The 13934-nt window shown below is 50.5% G+C and overlaps 1 protein-coding gene across 12 annotated transcripts in view; it reads left to right on the forward strand.

Moving 5' to 3' along the window:
• Positions 1-260: 260 nt before the first annotated feature.
• Positions 261-13934, forward strand: part of CRTC1 (CREB regulated transcription coactivator 1) — a 65006-nt gene continuing 51332 nt past the window's right edge. For 7 of the 12 annotated variants that reach the window (XM_036449916.2, XM_045585845.1, XM_045585846.1 and 4 more), the window contains exon 1: positions 263-441. In XM_036449916.2, coding sequence (XP_036305809.1) covers positions 316-441 — 126 coding nt within the window. In that variant the 5' untranslated portion in view covers positions 263-315. Of the gene's footprint in view, positions 442-13934 lie in introns of all 12 variants that reach the window. The other 5 variants (XM_036449917.2, XM_045585853.1, XM_045585852.1 and 2 more) reach the window with 3 other exon arrangements.

The raw sequence follows: 13934 nt of genomic DNA on the forward strand, positions 1-13934 counted from the left end.
CTGTATCCCTCTTGGAGGATCCAACGGCCGCTGTCCAGCGGGCCAGGAGGAAGCCCACTGCGCCTGCGCCGAAGTTTCCTTTCGCCTCCCCCGTAGGTCGCGACAGCGCCGGCGAGGCGAGCGCATGCGCCTTCACCCCCGCCGCGCGGGAGGTGCCTGCGTCGCTCTCCGGGCCGCTGCCGCGCCTGCGTGTCGCCCGCCGCCCGCGGGCCTGGCCGGCGCGTGCGCGGTGGCCCTGGCGAGTGGGGGGGCTAAGGAGGTGGAGGAGGAGGAGGAGGAGGCGGAGGAGGAGGAGGAGGAGGTGGCGGCGAGAAGATGGCGACTTCGAACAATCCGCGGAAATTCAGTGAGAAGATCGCGCTGCACAACCAGAAGCAGGCAGAGGAGACGGCGGCCTTCGAGGAGGTCATGAAGGACCTGAGCCTGACGCGGGCCGCGCGGGTGAGGGGGCTGCCGCGCCGACCCCCTCGGGGCCGGGAGGGAGGAGGAGGAGAAGGCGCGTGTCCAGCGCGTGCACAGGGCGGGGGCGCGCGGCGGGGGCGGGGCGCGCGGCGGGGCGGGGCCTGGCCTGGCCGGAGGGGACAGGTGTCCCCGCTCCTGGGGCGTCGTGGGCGGGATTGGTGCCCCGCATCCTCGGTATCTGTTGGGGGGACAGGTGATCCCACACCATTGCTACCTGGAGGGGCAGGGGTCTCCGTGTCAGTACTGCTTGGAGGGAACAGGTGCCACTCCATCATTGTTACCTAACGGGGACAGTGTCTCAACATCACTGCTACCTGAGGGGGACAGGTGCCCTCACATCATTGTTATCTGGAGGGGCAGGGATCTCTATGTCATTACTACCTGGAGAGAACAGGTGCGGCTACATCGTTGTAAGCTAATGGTGACAGGTGTTTTTACATCCTTGCTGTCGGAGGGGGCTAGGTGCTCCCATGTTACTCTACCTAGGGGTGACAGGATGACACTGAGGTCTGTGACACGGAGGTCTGTGAAAGCATCACTGGTACATGGGGACGGTCGGTACGTGCTCCCGTGTTGTTACCTGAGGGGACAAGTGATCCCACATTGTTACTACTTGAAGGGACAGGCGTCTGCATCATTGGTGCCTTGCCTTGTTTCCTGGGAGCCTGTGGGAGGACACGTGGCCTTGCTTGCAGACCTGAGGTGGAAGAGACCTTTTGGACTCCACAGGGCAAGGTCAGATGCCCTCCCCTGTGGGGCCTTGAAGGGGGTCAGGAAGGCAGATGTGCTCAGTTCTAGAGTTTGGCGTGGAGACAGCTGCCCCTTCCCTGTGCAGCTATATGGTGGGGACCAGGTGATGTTCCTCCCACGGAGACAAAGGACAGCTACACTCAGATGCCCCCTGGCCTTTAGGGACAGGGTGGAGGGTCGGGTAGCTGGGTGGGTTCGGTGCATAGAGGCAGGCCTGGTTATCTGCTAATCTCACCTGGAAAACCACTGTGGGCCCGGAACATGGGTTTGGTTGGGGGTGAGGTTGGTGGCCTGGCTTTTCTCCTGGACCTCAGCTCTCTGGCTGAATAATTGCACAAAGTACTAAGGTCCTCGGGCCTTACGTTCTTGGTGAAGTGTGTCTAAGCCCTTCCCCGTGGGTCAGAAGGCAAGATGCTTCTCACAGGTGTTGGTAATGTCTGCTGCATTCCTCAGAGCAGTGGGATCCTGCCTTGGGGCTTCAGAGTGGATTTGACACCCACATTGCTGGTTTCCGGGTTTGGCCATTGATCTGACCATTTCAGGCAGACCTCCCTCTGTGACTGCAGCTTCAATCTGATTCCTCAGATGGAATTTTCAGGTCATGTTATTGTCTCATTTTCGCTGTGAAAGTGTGACCTTATAGACCAGAATGTGCTTTCCTTTCCATGCATTTATTTGGCACATATTGGTTGGATGCTCACTCTTAGCCAGGTGCTTCCTGTCCCTACTCCAGCAGCTCATGTTCTCACTCAAGACATAGAGGAAGAGATGGTTGGTGAATAAATGAATGAATGAATGAATGAATGAAAGAAAGAAAGTGAGCAACTGGATTGACCCCATAAGTCAGGGCTTCTGAGGGCAGGAGTGTCCATATCATGTTGTCTCCAGCATGTAGTGTGTTCTAGCACAAGTAGGTGTCAAATGTATATAGTTTGACAGGAAGAAGTGGGCTGTGTGAAATTCATGCCGGTCGTCATGACGGGAGGTCTTGTTTCTGCCTTGGGGTTAGAAATGGATTATTGTTGAAAAGGTTTCTCTAGCAGCTTGATTGAGATAGAGTTCACATACCATATAATTCATTTGTTTAAAGCATACAATTTAGTGGGTTCTAGTGTATTTATGGAGTATGCAATCATCTCCACTGTCTAATTCTAATAACATTTCATCTCCCCCAAAAGAAACCTGGTACAATGAGCAGTCAGTTCCCATTCCTCCCTCTGCCAGCTGCTGGCAGCCACCAATCTGCTTTCTCTTCCTATGCACTGACCTATTCTGGACATTTCATGTAAATGGGATCATACGCTATGTGGCTTTTTGTGACTGCCTTCTTTCAGCACTAAGTTGCATGCATGTTGTAGCATGAATCAGAAAATTTAATTCCTTTTTTATGGCTGAATAATATTCCATTGTTTGGATGGACTACATTTTGCTTACCCATTCATTCACTGATGGATTTAGAAAAAATTTTTAAGATGCAGATACAGTATTTTTCTCAGCCCTAATAACCATTTCCCATCTCTTTCCTCCCTCCTTCTGTTGTCTTCCTTTACTGCGGGTTTGGGGAGATGGGGGGATGGGCGTGGCCTCCAGGCAGAGATGAGCTTACGCTGGATTTTAGAGACAGAGCAGTGTTCTCTGCTGGGGGCACTTCTGCCCCCTAAGGGGCATATGGCAATGCCTGGAGACATTTTTAGTTGTCTTTACTGGGGATGGGAGTGCTACTGGCATATGGTGGGTAGAGAACAGGGATGCTGCTCACCACCCCACAGTTCACACATGGCCCTACCACAGGAGTGAGTGATCTGGCCCCAGAGCCCTGAAATGTTCAGTTTGGAGGGAACCCTGAGTGGGCAGGGGTGCAGCCTTTGCACCTGGGCAGATAGAGTTCATGGCTGTGCCACCTGGGCAGGCTGATGGCTTTTCTCGAACCTGGAACCAAGATGGACAAGCTTCTTCACAGCCTTTTGGCCATTGCCTGTGGCCAATGGCATTTCTGCAGTGTCTGGTGTAGGTGAGTGAACCCACTTGATGCAGGTTCCCCTTCTGCTCTAACTCTGTGGCTGCAGCCTTCCCTCACTACCTCCCTCTGCAGTAGACACCTCGGTTTCTCCTGCACATGCCAACAGATAGGGCATGGCCCTGTTGGTAGCTGCTCCTCTCCAGTGAATTCTGCAGGACAGCTGGCCCACTCCTGGAGTGAACAGGGCCACTCGTGTTTCTGTGTGTCCGCACACGGTCCTCAGTGGTGATGGAGTGCTCGCAGTGCCTTCCCATGTGAAAGGCCAGTCACTAGACATTCAGTGTGATAAGCAAATCAGCACTGTCACCTTCCTGGGGAGCAGGGACACAAGGGCCAGTTAAGTGGGAGGACAGTGTATAATGTCGGGGAGACCACTTTTGTACTGTAGCACAGAGAGGTTGGGTGTATGAGTGTTCCTCTACCACCCTGAGGCTTGGGTCACATGATATGCAGAGACGGCTGTGGTGCTCTGCTGTGTGACTTTGAACAGTTTTTTTTAATATTTTTTTTACTTTGTTTAGTTTAGTTAATCCTTACCTGAGGATGTTCTTTCCATTGCTTTTTTAGAGAGAGAGTGGAAGAGAGGGAGGAAGGGGGAGAGAGAGCGAAAGAGAGAGTAAGAGAAACCTCAGTGTGAGAGAGGTATATCAACTGATTGCCTCCCCCATGCGCCCGTCTAGGGGGTTAGGAGGGAACCTGCAATCCAGGTATGTGCTCTTTACCGGGAATCGAACACAGTCCTTCGGTGCCTGGACTGAGTCACACTGGCCAGGGCAGATTTTTTTATATTTTGAGTCCTGTTAGGGTAGCGTGTTCGTTCCAATATAATGACATTTTTGATTGTCCGGTATGACCCAGGGATCATGTTGGGTGCATAATGTAGCATACAGAGCATTAAGGGCCGTGCTTTTGGGGAGTGGGTGTGGTTTTAGTGGGGACAGGAGAGAATCACTGCAAATGCACGAAGCACAGGCTTTCAGTGGACTGATTGGAGGGGGGCGGGGAGTGGAGGCTAATACCTAACAATGACGCAGAGCCCCCTGTGCCGGTAAGAGCACCCCAGCTGTAGGACAGACAGATGCAAGGCCCTGGGTGGGAAGGGATTGGCAAAGTTAAGGACAGGTCAGAGGACAGAGAGGCTGGCTTGTGGAGGGAGTGAGAGAGGTGAGGCTGGAGTGGCTCTGGGAACCCTGGATTCCACCTGAGGGGGGGGCGTTTGATGGTTAGAAGCCTGAGCTGCTGCTTATTTTTTCAGCAGCTGCACTGAGATATAATTTCCAATACATCCAACCCACCCATTTAAAATGCACCATTCAGTGGTTTTTAGCACATTTACCATGTTGGGTAACCATTACTTTTATCTCGTTCCAGACTATTTCTGTCACCCAAACAGAAACCATATCCCATTAGCAGCCATTCCTCATTACCCAGCCTCTGGCAGCCATTAATCTGCTTTCTATCTCTATAGATTTGCCTGTTCTGAACACTTCACATCAGTGGAATCATACACCATGTGGACTTTTGGGTCTGGCTTCTTTCACGCTACATTATACTTTTGAGGTTCATCCATGTTCTAGGGTGTGTCAGTACCTCAGTCCTTTTTATGGCTGAGTAATATCCATTGTGTAGATGGACCACACTTCGTTCATCTTTTATCAGTCAGTGGACATGTGTGTTGGCCATTGTGAATAATGCTGCCATGGATATTTATGTCCAAGTGTTCGTGTGGGTGCAGGTCTTCCTTTCCCTTGGGTGTACACCAAGGAGTGGAGTCACTGGGTCATATGGTAACTCTCCATTTAACTATTTGAGGGCATTATCTGTTCTACAAAGATGGGTGTGAGCCGAACTGGCAGTGGGATGAGAGGGGAGGGCAGCAGATAGTGTGAGAGGCCACTGTAGCATCTAGGTCAGGGACTTCAGGGGTGGAGGTAGCTTGAGCAGAATCAGTGGATTTTGGTGGTATTTTGGCATCAGAGGCAAAATATGTGCAGGTGGATTGCATGTGGGGCGTCCCCTTCTTGCCAGGGGCTCAGGACACAGGAGGCTCTGAGCATCCCAGGGAGCAGCCCCAGGGCCAGGAAAAGCCTGCATGCAAAGCATTCCACGTGGCTTGGCTTGACTGCAGATTTGGCTGCACTGAAGGAAGTGGGGTGTTCTTCTGGCCCTAACCTGTGATAGGGGTAGTTCTGCACAGGCTGGAGGAAAGCGCAGTGGTGAGCTGAGCATGAAGACCGCCCCCAGTCCTGGCTCCAGTCCTGGCTTTGGCATCCTTTGCCTCTGTGCCGGCTGTTCCAAGTGTTTGGTGCCATCTGTAGCTTCCACGTATGCACACACGCAGGACTCCATGAGCTGCTCTGCTGAGAGGATGGGGAGCCCCAGCAGCCTCAGTGCTCTCTTGGTTATGAGCTGTGCACATTGAACCCTAAGAAGATATGCCCATGTCCTAACCCAGTGGCTGAGGGCCGCAGTTTGCCGACCACTGTCTTAACCCCCAGAACCTGTGACTGTGGTCTCATTTGGAAATTAAATCTCTGCAGATGTAATTAGTTTAGTAATCTCGAGATGTGAACATCCTGGATTTAGGGTGGTCTTAAATCCAGTGACTGGAGACCTTATGAAAAGAGGAGAGGACAGAGACATATAGGGAAAGGGTCATATGACAATGATGGCTAAACCTGGGGTGTTGCAGCCACATGCCAAGGATGCCTAGAGCCCTAGAGGCTGGAAGAGACAAGGAAAGATCTCCTAGAGCCTCCAGACAGAGTGTGTGGCCCTGCCGACACCTGTATTTTATTTATTTCTTTTTCGCCCAAGGTATTATTTTTAAAAAAATTATATATATATAATTTAAAAAAATCAATTTCAGAGAGGAAGGGAGAGGGAGGGAGAGAGAGAAACATCAATGATGAGAGAGAATCATTGATCCACTGCCTCCTGCATGCCCCACATGTGGGATTAAGCTCACAGCCTGGGCATGTGCCCTGATCAGGAATCGGATCATGACTCTTGTTTCAAAGGTTGATGCTCAACCACTGAGCCATGCCGGCCGGGCTGACACCTGTATTGTAGACAACTAGTCTCCAGAACTATGAGAGTATAAATTCCTGTTGTTTTACCTGATTGGTGGTCATCTGTGATGGTAAACCTGGGCTATTGTCCCCCAGGCTGAAAGCCTGCAGAGTCCAGGTACCTTATAGAAACCATCTTTAAATCTGTTGCTTTTTTGTTGATGTTTTGTGTGTTGCCAAGTGGCTCAGAGTTGGTTGAGTGTCATCCCATGCACCAAAAGGTTGTTGGTTCAACTCCTGGTCAGGGCACATGCCCAGATTGCTAGTTTGATGCCCAGTTGGGGTGTGTACAGAAGGCAGCTGATTGATGTTTCTCTCTCTTCCTCTCCCACCTCTCTCTCTAAAATAAAAATAAAAAAATTAAAATTCTCACTCAAGGACATGGAGAGAGGGGGGGGAGGGAGGGAGAAACATCGATTGGTTGCCTTCTGTACACATCCATAACCTTCCCAACGCATCTCACCCCCCCACCATACATATGAGGAAACTGAGGCCCCAGCTGGGAAGAGGCAAAGCTGGTGTTCAGCCCCTGGACGAGCACATATAATGTGTCCAGAACAAGAAATTAAAAGCACTATCTAGAACCTCTGCTGTTCACTGTGCCCACTTGGGCTACTTGGCCTGTTCTTGTAAATAAAGTTTTATTAGAACATGACTACGCCCATTTGCTTATGCCTGGTGTATGGCAGAGTTGAGTCATTGTGACAGAGACCATGTAACCTGGAGAGGAAAAAATATTTACCATCTGGCCCTTTATAGAAGGAGTTTGCCACTACTGGCCAATGGTTCTCACCTGCAGTTTGAGATCTGCCCTAGAGCAACATAGAAGATCTGGAGGATGGTGGGAGTCGGTTCTAGTTTCAGGGGCCTTTGAACCAAATCTGGTAGTGAAGAATAAGACTCCTGGGCTACCCCAAGATTCTGCTTCTGCGGATCCAGTGTGGGTGCCTGAATTCTGAATGGAGTTCTGAGGATCCTTCCATCCAGGCCTGGCTAGGAGGTCTGGGTGCTGTAATCACCATGGCTGTGCCAGGTAGAGGGAGAGTAGCCTCAGTCTGGGGGTGAGCAGGCTGTCTGGCCCTCAGGTTGATGACCCAGTGGTCATTGTTGGTCCATATAGCCAGAGAGGGTGTTTGCTGTCACTGTCCCCAAGGCTGGCCACAGACACAGTGCCAGGTGACTCTTGTCAATGTGGTGAGCCTTGTGGTCCTGGTTGGGTTAATTAGGTTACATTGTCAGGCCATCCTAGGCATTGTGGAAGGCTGTGTTGGTCTTTCTCTGCTGCTGTCTGTCCTGGGAGTGTTTGTGGTTTTGGCTTAGGACCTGGGGCTCCCTTCGGTGTTGCTCCAGTGAGGGGAGGTGACAGCCTCAGCACCTGAGACTAATCTTTGGTGCTGGAGATTTATTTTTAAACAGGACCCTCTGAGAAATGCAGTTCAGAGGTCAGGGGTGGGATCTGGCCTGGGCGGTATTGGCCTGAGTGTAGTCCTGGGGCAGCACTTGTAAACATATGGGGACAGTTTTGGTTGTCTTGACTTGGAGAATTAGGGATTCAGCTCAACACCCTGCAGTGTCCAGGATGGCCTAACACCAGAGAACCAGATGGCCCCAGTAGCCCTGTTGTATGCTCCTCTATATGCTGAGATTATGCAGGTACAGAAGGTTGGGTGGAGGCCCCCGATTCCATGAGACATGTGACAACATCTGCTGCAGCTGATGACATCCTCTCTGGTTTATAGAGGGGGAGACAGAGGCTTGGAGTGCATTAGAGGTAGGAGAGCTGGGGTTGAACCCAGGCTTGGACTAACCCAGTGGCTGTGTATGTTCTCCCATCCATATTGCTCTGGAAGTTTACCAGCTGGTCAGGGTAGGAGAGTGCCTTCCAGGCTTCTGGAACCTGGCGTGTTGAAATGGTTCAAGGAGCACAGGCTGCTTGGGCAGAGCTCTAGGAGGGAAGCGGTTGAGTGGTGGAGGGCTCTGGGACAGGCCTTGCATGTGGGTGATGAGGAACCACAGAGAGTTCCAGCAGGATGGCAACATGAGTGACTAGAGGTGCTAAAGCCCATGTGTAGGTACCCAGTGGGTTGTTGCAGTGACTCAGAGAAAGAGCCTATTGCAGTGACCCAGAGAAAGGTGAGAAACAGGTGTGAGAGATCCCATGGTTTATATATGGAGGTGCTGGGTTTGAACCTATGTCTGAACCCGGGGCCTGCGTATTTCTTAATGCAGCCATGGAGATCATGATGTATGCTAAGCTTCAGTTCATAGCCCTCAGTCAAAGACCTTGGTGGTTGTCCTTGGTGTTTTACAAACCAGATATACATTGTGTTCATTCCATGCATGCGAACAGCCAGGCGCAGGGATGGGCACAGAAGCTTGGAGTGGCCCATAGTGAGGATAGAGGGAAAGCTGATTTGGGGCAATTATAATGCCAGGAGATAATAATGACAGCATTTATTGGGAGATGAGAGGAAGGAAGACAAGGTAGTGGCTTCCTGGCTGTGAAGGGGGGACCAGACATCTTTTGTTTCTGGCCAGGATGTCTCTGATCCCCTCTTCTCTCCTCTTTCCGGCCACCATGTCCAGCCAGGCCCCTAGGGCAGAGGTGGGTACCACTAGCCAGATGGGAGTCCAGGTTCACAAACAAGGAACCCACCAAATGCCTCATGGTCCAAGGATATCGAGAGAGTCAATATTTATTATTTGCTCGATGGGAACAAGGTGTGGCATAAAGGATTCCAAAGTACCTGATGCCTGACAGAGTCCCACTGCAGGCTTCTCCTTGCTTACTCTGAGTTTAGACCCAGACATCCCTTCTAAGCTTCACAACCTCTTCGTAAAGTGGGAGTGACAGTGGTCTCCACCTCATCGGACTGGGGCAACACTTAGATGGGTTAACCCCTGTAGTGTGTTCAGTCTCGCTTCTGAGATTTTGGAGACATGTGCACTGCTAACACACGACAGGCAGCTCTCAGTGGGCATATGGCAGGCATTTAGTAGACTCTTTTTTTTCTTATATATATATATTTAAATATATTTTTATTGATTTTTTACAGAGAGGAAGAGAGAGGGATAGAGAGTTAGAAACATCAATGAGAGAGAATCATCGATCAGCTGCCTCCTGCACATCCCCCACTGGAGACGTGCCCGCAACCAAGGTACATGCCCTTGACCGGAATCGAACCTGGGACCCTTCAGTCCGCAGACTGACGCTCTACCACTGAGCCAAACCGGTTTTGGCCATTTAGTAGACTCTTGGCACATGCTCAGCAGGCACACATGTATTCAGCAGGTACATAACAGGTATTAGATGGACACACACTAGGCACACATGTGTAGTCAGCAAGCATCCAGCAGGTATATAGCAGGCACGCAGAGTATACTCAGCAAACACTGAGCAGGTGCATAGTGGGCATTCAGTAGGTGTAATGCAGGCACTGGATTGTGACCTTCCTGAGGGCAGGCTCCTGTTCACTCTAGAATCTCCTAGGTTTCCCATCACACTGTCAGGCTCCCCCTTAAGCAGTGAGAGTGTGTTGTGGGGTCTTGTTCTCCATCTGGGAAAGTGAATCACGCACTGAATGGCATGGAGCCAGGTGGGTAGCATGGTGGTCTTTGCAGAGCTCAAGTTTTGCTGAACTACTTCCAGGAGAGACTGACTTTGTATTGACCACATGCAGTGTGTTACAGGATGTGTTGGGATAAGCAGGGGCAGTTGGGAACCCCTGAGTGCCCTGGGAAGAATGTGAGAAACATCAGGTACTCTGACGAGGTCTCCCATGAGATGCCTGCAGAAGCTGGAGTTTGGATGGAAAAGACCTCCTTTAGTTGGTACTTTTTGAGCACTCACTCTGTGTTGGGTCCTGGGGAGGCCCTGCAGAGTAAGTCAGATGGAGCCCTTCAGTCAGAGGAAACCATGTCAGTGGCCAGCTGGTCCCTGGCCATGGCCCTGAGGTCATAGCTCAGAGAGTGAAATGGAGTGGGGGCCTTTAGGAGGTGGTGATATTTGAGCTGAGCCCCCTGGTATGAGGGGGAGTCATGGAGGTGGGGAGTGTAAAGCCTGTAGTGGTGGCAGGGGCCCACAGGCTGAGCTCAGTGGGTAATTCTTCATGGGCCTGGTTCTGGGATTAGGGGTACTCAAGTAAGGTTAGGAGCAGGACCTGACATGAGATGCAGGTTTAGCAAAGATTCCTCTAACCACCATCTAAGGATAGGCCGGGGAAGAGCAAAAAGGAGCCTTCAGGGACCTAAGAGGGTGTTGGGGCAGGTGTGCCCTGAGAGAGGGTGGCATCAGGGGAATGAATTTGGACTTGCTGATTTGAAAGTTCTTTCACCTAAAATCAGTAATCTGATTCTCAGGGGTGTGACAGGGAGATTTTTTAAAAACTAGTAACCCAGTGCACGAAATTCGTGCACATTAAAAGGGGATTAATTAGAGGAAATAATTTAATATTGCTATTTGCCCTTTCTCTATAATAGAAGTGTCAGAGATGAAAGAAAATTAGTAAAATGTTTATGAAATCCTTCCTCTTGTCAGAGTCTCAGGCACACCATGGAACCCAGACTCAAGTCCACCCTCCCACATGCACCTCAAAATTGCGTGAGACCCAGACCTGGCCAGCCTCCCGCATTGGGATAGATCCAGACCTGGCCAGTCCCACCCTTGTCAAGGGGGCATAGCCTCAGGTCCCCTGGCCAGCACCAGGATGGGAGGACATGGCCTGAGTTCCTCTGTCAAGCCCAGCCAGGGCGGAAGATGCAGTCTGAGGTCCCCTGGGCTGGTGCTGGGGTGGGGAGTGTGGTCTGAAGTCTCCTGTCAAGCCCCACCTGGTGAGGGGTGTGGCCTGAGGCCTGGCGCTGGGGCTGGGGGAGCAGCCTGAGTTCCTGTAGCCCAGCACCAGCACAGGAAGTGCACCTTGAGGTTCCCCATCAAGTCCTACTGGGTGGGGGTGTGGCCTGAGGTCCCCTGTCAAGCCCCACGGGGGCAGGGGAGGGTGTAGCCTCAGGACCCTGCTGATTGCTCGATAAGGCTCCTTATGGGAACTTGGCCTCAGCTGTGGGTGCAGCCAGCTTTGTGATGGAGTGATGGTCAATTTGCATATGCCCTCTTTATTAGATAAGATAGCTTCTACTTAATGTTCTGGTGGCCTCAGTATAAGGAAAGACATTTCTAAAGGTGAGAGGATACCTCGAGCTCTAATTCTGTATATGAAAGTCCATCCTGATGCATCACTGGTCATGGGAGTTTCACCCCAAATCTGGAGCATGGCCTTCTGTCCAAAGGTTGACTGCAGTGAAGTTCAGACTTTCCTCCTCATCTGCTGTTAACTGCACCCAGTTTGCCCCATGCCCAGATACAGCCTTGGAGCTCTGTGATCTTCTGAGTGTACGATGCCTGGGGCTTCCTGTCAAGGGAAGAAGACCCTGAGAACATGTATAGGCTGTCCTTTTCCTGCCAGCTGAGATTGCAGGGAAGTGTTCTGCCATGCCTTTTTTAAATAAAAGAAATAACTTACGTTTCAAAACTCTGATGAAAACAGAAAACTTTCCTGTTTATCCGATACAGCCCACCTGGATGTGGAGCTGGGTGGGTACATGCCAGCTGGTCACTCATGTGGTAGTCTCAGGGCTGGCTCTGCAGGGCTGCTAGTCCTTGGGTTGGGGACATGGGGGTACGGAGTGTACCCTACATCGATACGAGAGCTGTCCACCCTGCCTAAGGCTCAGACTGGCCACTGTGTCCATGCTCTCCTGGCTAAAGAGCCTCCCTCATATTAACGTCAGTTTCAGTGTTTCTCAAGTGGCTGAAGAGGCAGACTCCTCCTGCCCTCCTCCAGGGGTCCCTTCACACCTGTGAGCATTGTACTGTCTCTGTCTCTCTGTCCTTTCAGGCAGACAGGGTTTGATAGCTATAATTAGGACAGGAGCAGCTCATTTCATTGTCACAGAATCAGTGCACAGCCTCCAGAATGATTTATGGGCCCAGCAGCCTCCTTCATGCCCAAAGTGGCAAACTGCCGTTCCTGCCACTAGCTCAGCAATTGTAGAGGGAGGAACTTTAAGGGTTTCTAATAGGGGGCCTGCTGGGGGCCACCTGTGCCTAAGAGCCTGCATGTGGCCCCCTCAGCACCTGAACAACTGGGTTGTCATTGCAGTTTTGGGCCCTGCCTCTATTAGCTTTCCCCAGCTGACTCCTTTCTGTGCCTCAGTTTCCCTTGGTAGAGTTGTTCAGATTAGATGATATGCCCTCCCAAACCTCTTAGCCTTGTGCCTGGCCAGCATCGGGGTGTCCATATGACAATTGGGTCTTCCTTGGCACCACATGTGCCATGGCTTGACATGTGACAGATGCCATGACATTACTATCAATGTCTGTTTAATGTCCTTTTTGAGGAGAGGGGGTGTATTCGTTTCTTTTCACTTTTTCTTTTGAGATAATTTTAGATTTAGTGAAAAGATGCAAAGATAGTACAGACAGTTCCTGTGGCACCTGATTGTGAGCATTTCACGTGACCAGGGTGGGCAACAGGATCATAACATTCTATGAACTAGACTCCAGACTGCATTTGGATTTCCCCAGATGTCTCCTGGTGACCTTTCTCTGGCCAAGGATCCATCCCTCCAGGCTTCCACATTATGTTTAGTCATTGTGTCACAATCCTCTCTGGTCTGTGATCATTGCTCAGGGTTTCTGCATTGTCCACAATCTTTACCCACTTCAAGAGAACTGCCTTCTCTTTTTGTAGACTATCAGTCATGATTTGTTTTGTTTGATGTTTTCTTGAAATTGGACTAAGGTGGTGTGTTTTGGCAGGAATCCCACACAATTTCCTTTTTTAAAATTGAGGTATAGCTGGTTGTGGAGCGGACCAGAGCAACAGAGGCCAGGCCTGGAGCAGCCAGGCCTGGAACAGCTCGCTTCTCGCCTGCCCACACCCCAGGGCTGCCTCTCAGACATGGCTGGAAACTTTTGTGGGAACTTGAGGGTCTGCTGAATCAAGTGATGAAGGCTTAGATCTGGATGTGTTGAGTTAGTATAGCGCTGGGGTGTTGATCTGTGAGTGCCTTGTGTGGGGTTGGTTGATCTATTTGGAAATGTCTTTTGTGTGAGGTGTATCCTTGGGCATGTGGAGGTATTATTGATATGAGAAAATGCTAAGTAACTGATTTACTATCTGAAAAATTTAAAATTCTGAAAGTTTAAGGTCTCTTGCCAAAAAGAGGTTTTAAAGCTAACACCTTAATTTTAATGGAGAAAGGGGAGGACAAGCCCTACCCACCCAGAATAGGTAATCCTATTCCAACCGGCAGCTATCTTTAAACAATGTGTTCATTTACATTTGAATGGCTACACCTTTTGATAGCCTAAGGGCAAGTTTACATGTAAACAAGTTTGCTTCTCAATTCCGAGGGCAGAAAAAAACAAGGTTTAAAATTATTAGATTTTAAATTTTATTCTTAGAAGTGTAAAAGTTTATTAATTAAAAAAAATAACAACAACAACAAAAAAAGGAGATTGAAAAACCTGATGAACAATATTAGCTGTTGATTGTAGTAGAGTCGGAGATACGGGAGGGGAGTGGCCACTCAGTGTGTGTGTGTGTGTGTGTGTGTGTGTGTGTGTGTGTGTG

The sequence above is a fragment of the Pipistrellus kuhlii genome, unplaced genomic scaffold (genome assembly GCF_014108245.1).
Source record: "Pipistrellus kuhlii isolate mPipKuh1 unplaced genomic scaffold, mPipKuh1.p scaffold_m20_p_21, whole genome shotgun sequence".
NCBI lineage: Eukaryota > Metazoa > Chordata > Mammalia > Chiroptera > Vespertilionidae > Pipistrellus > Pipistrellus kuhlii.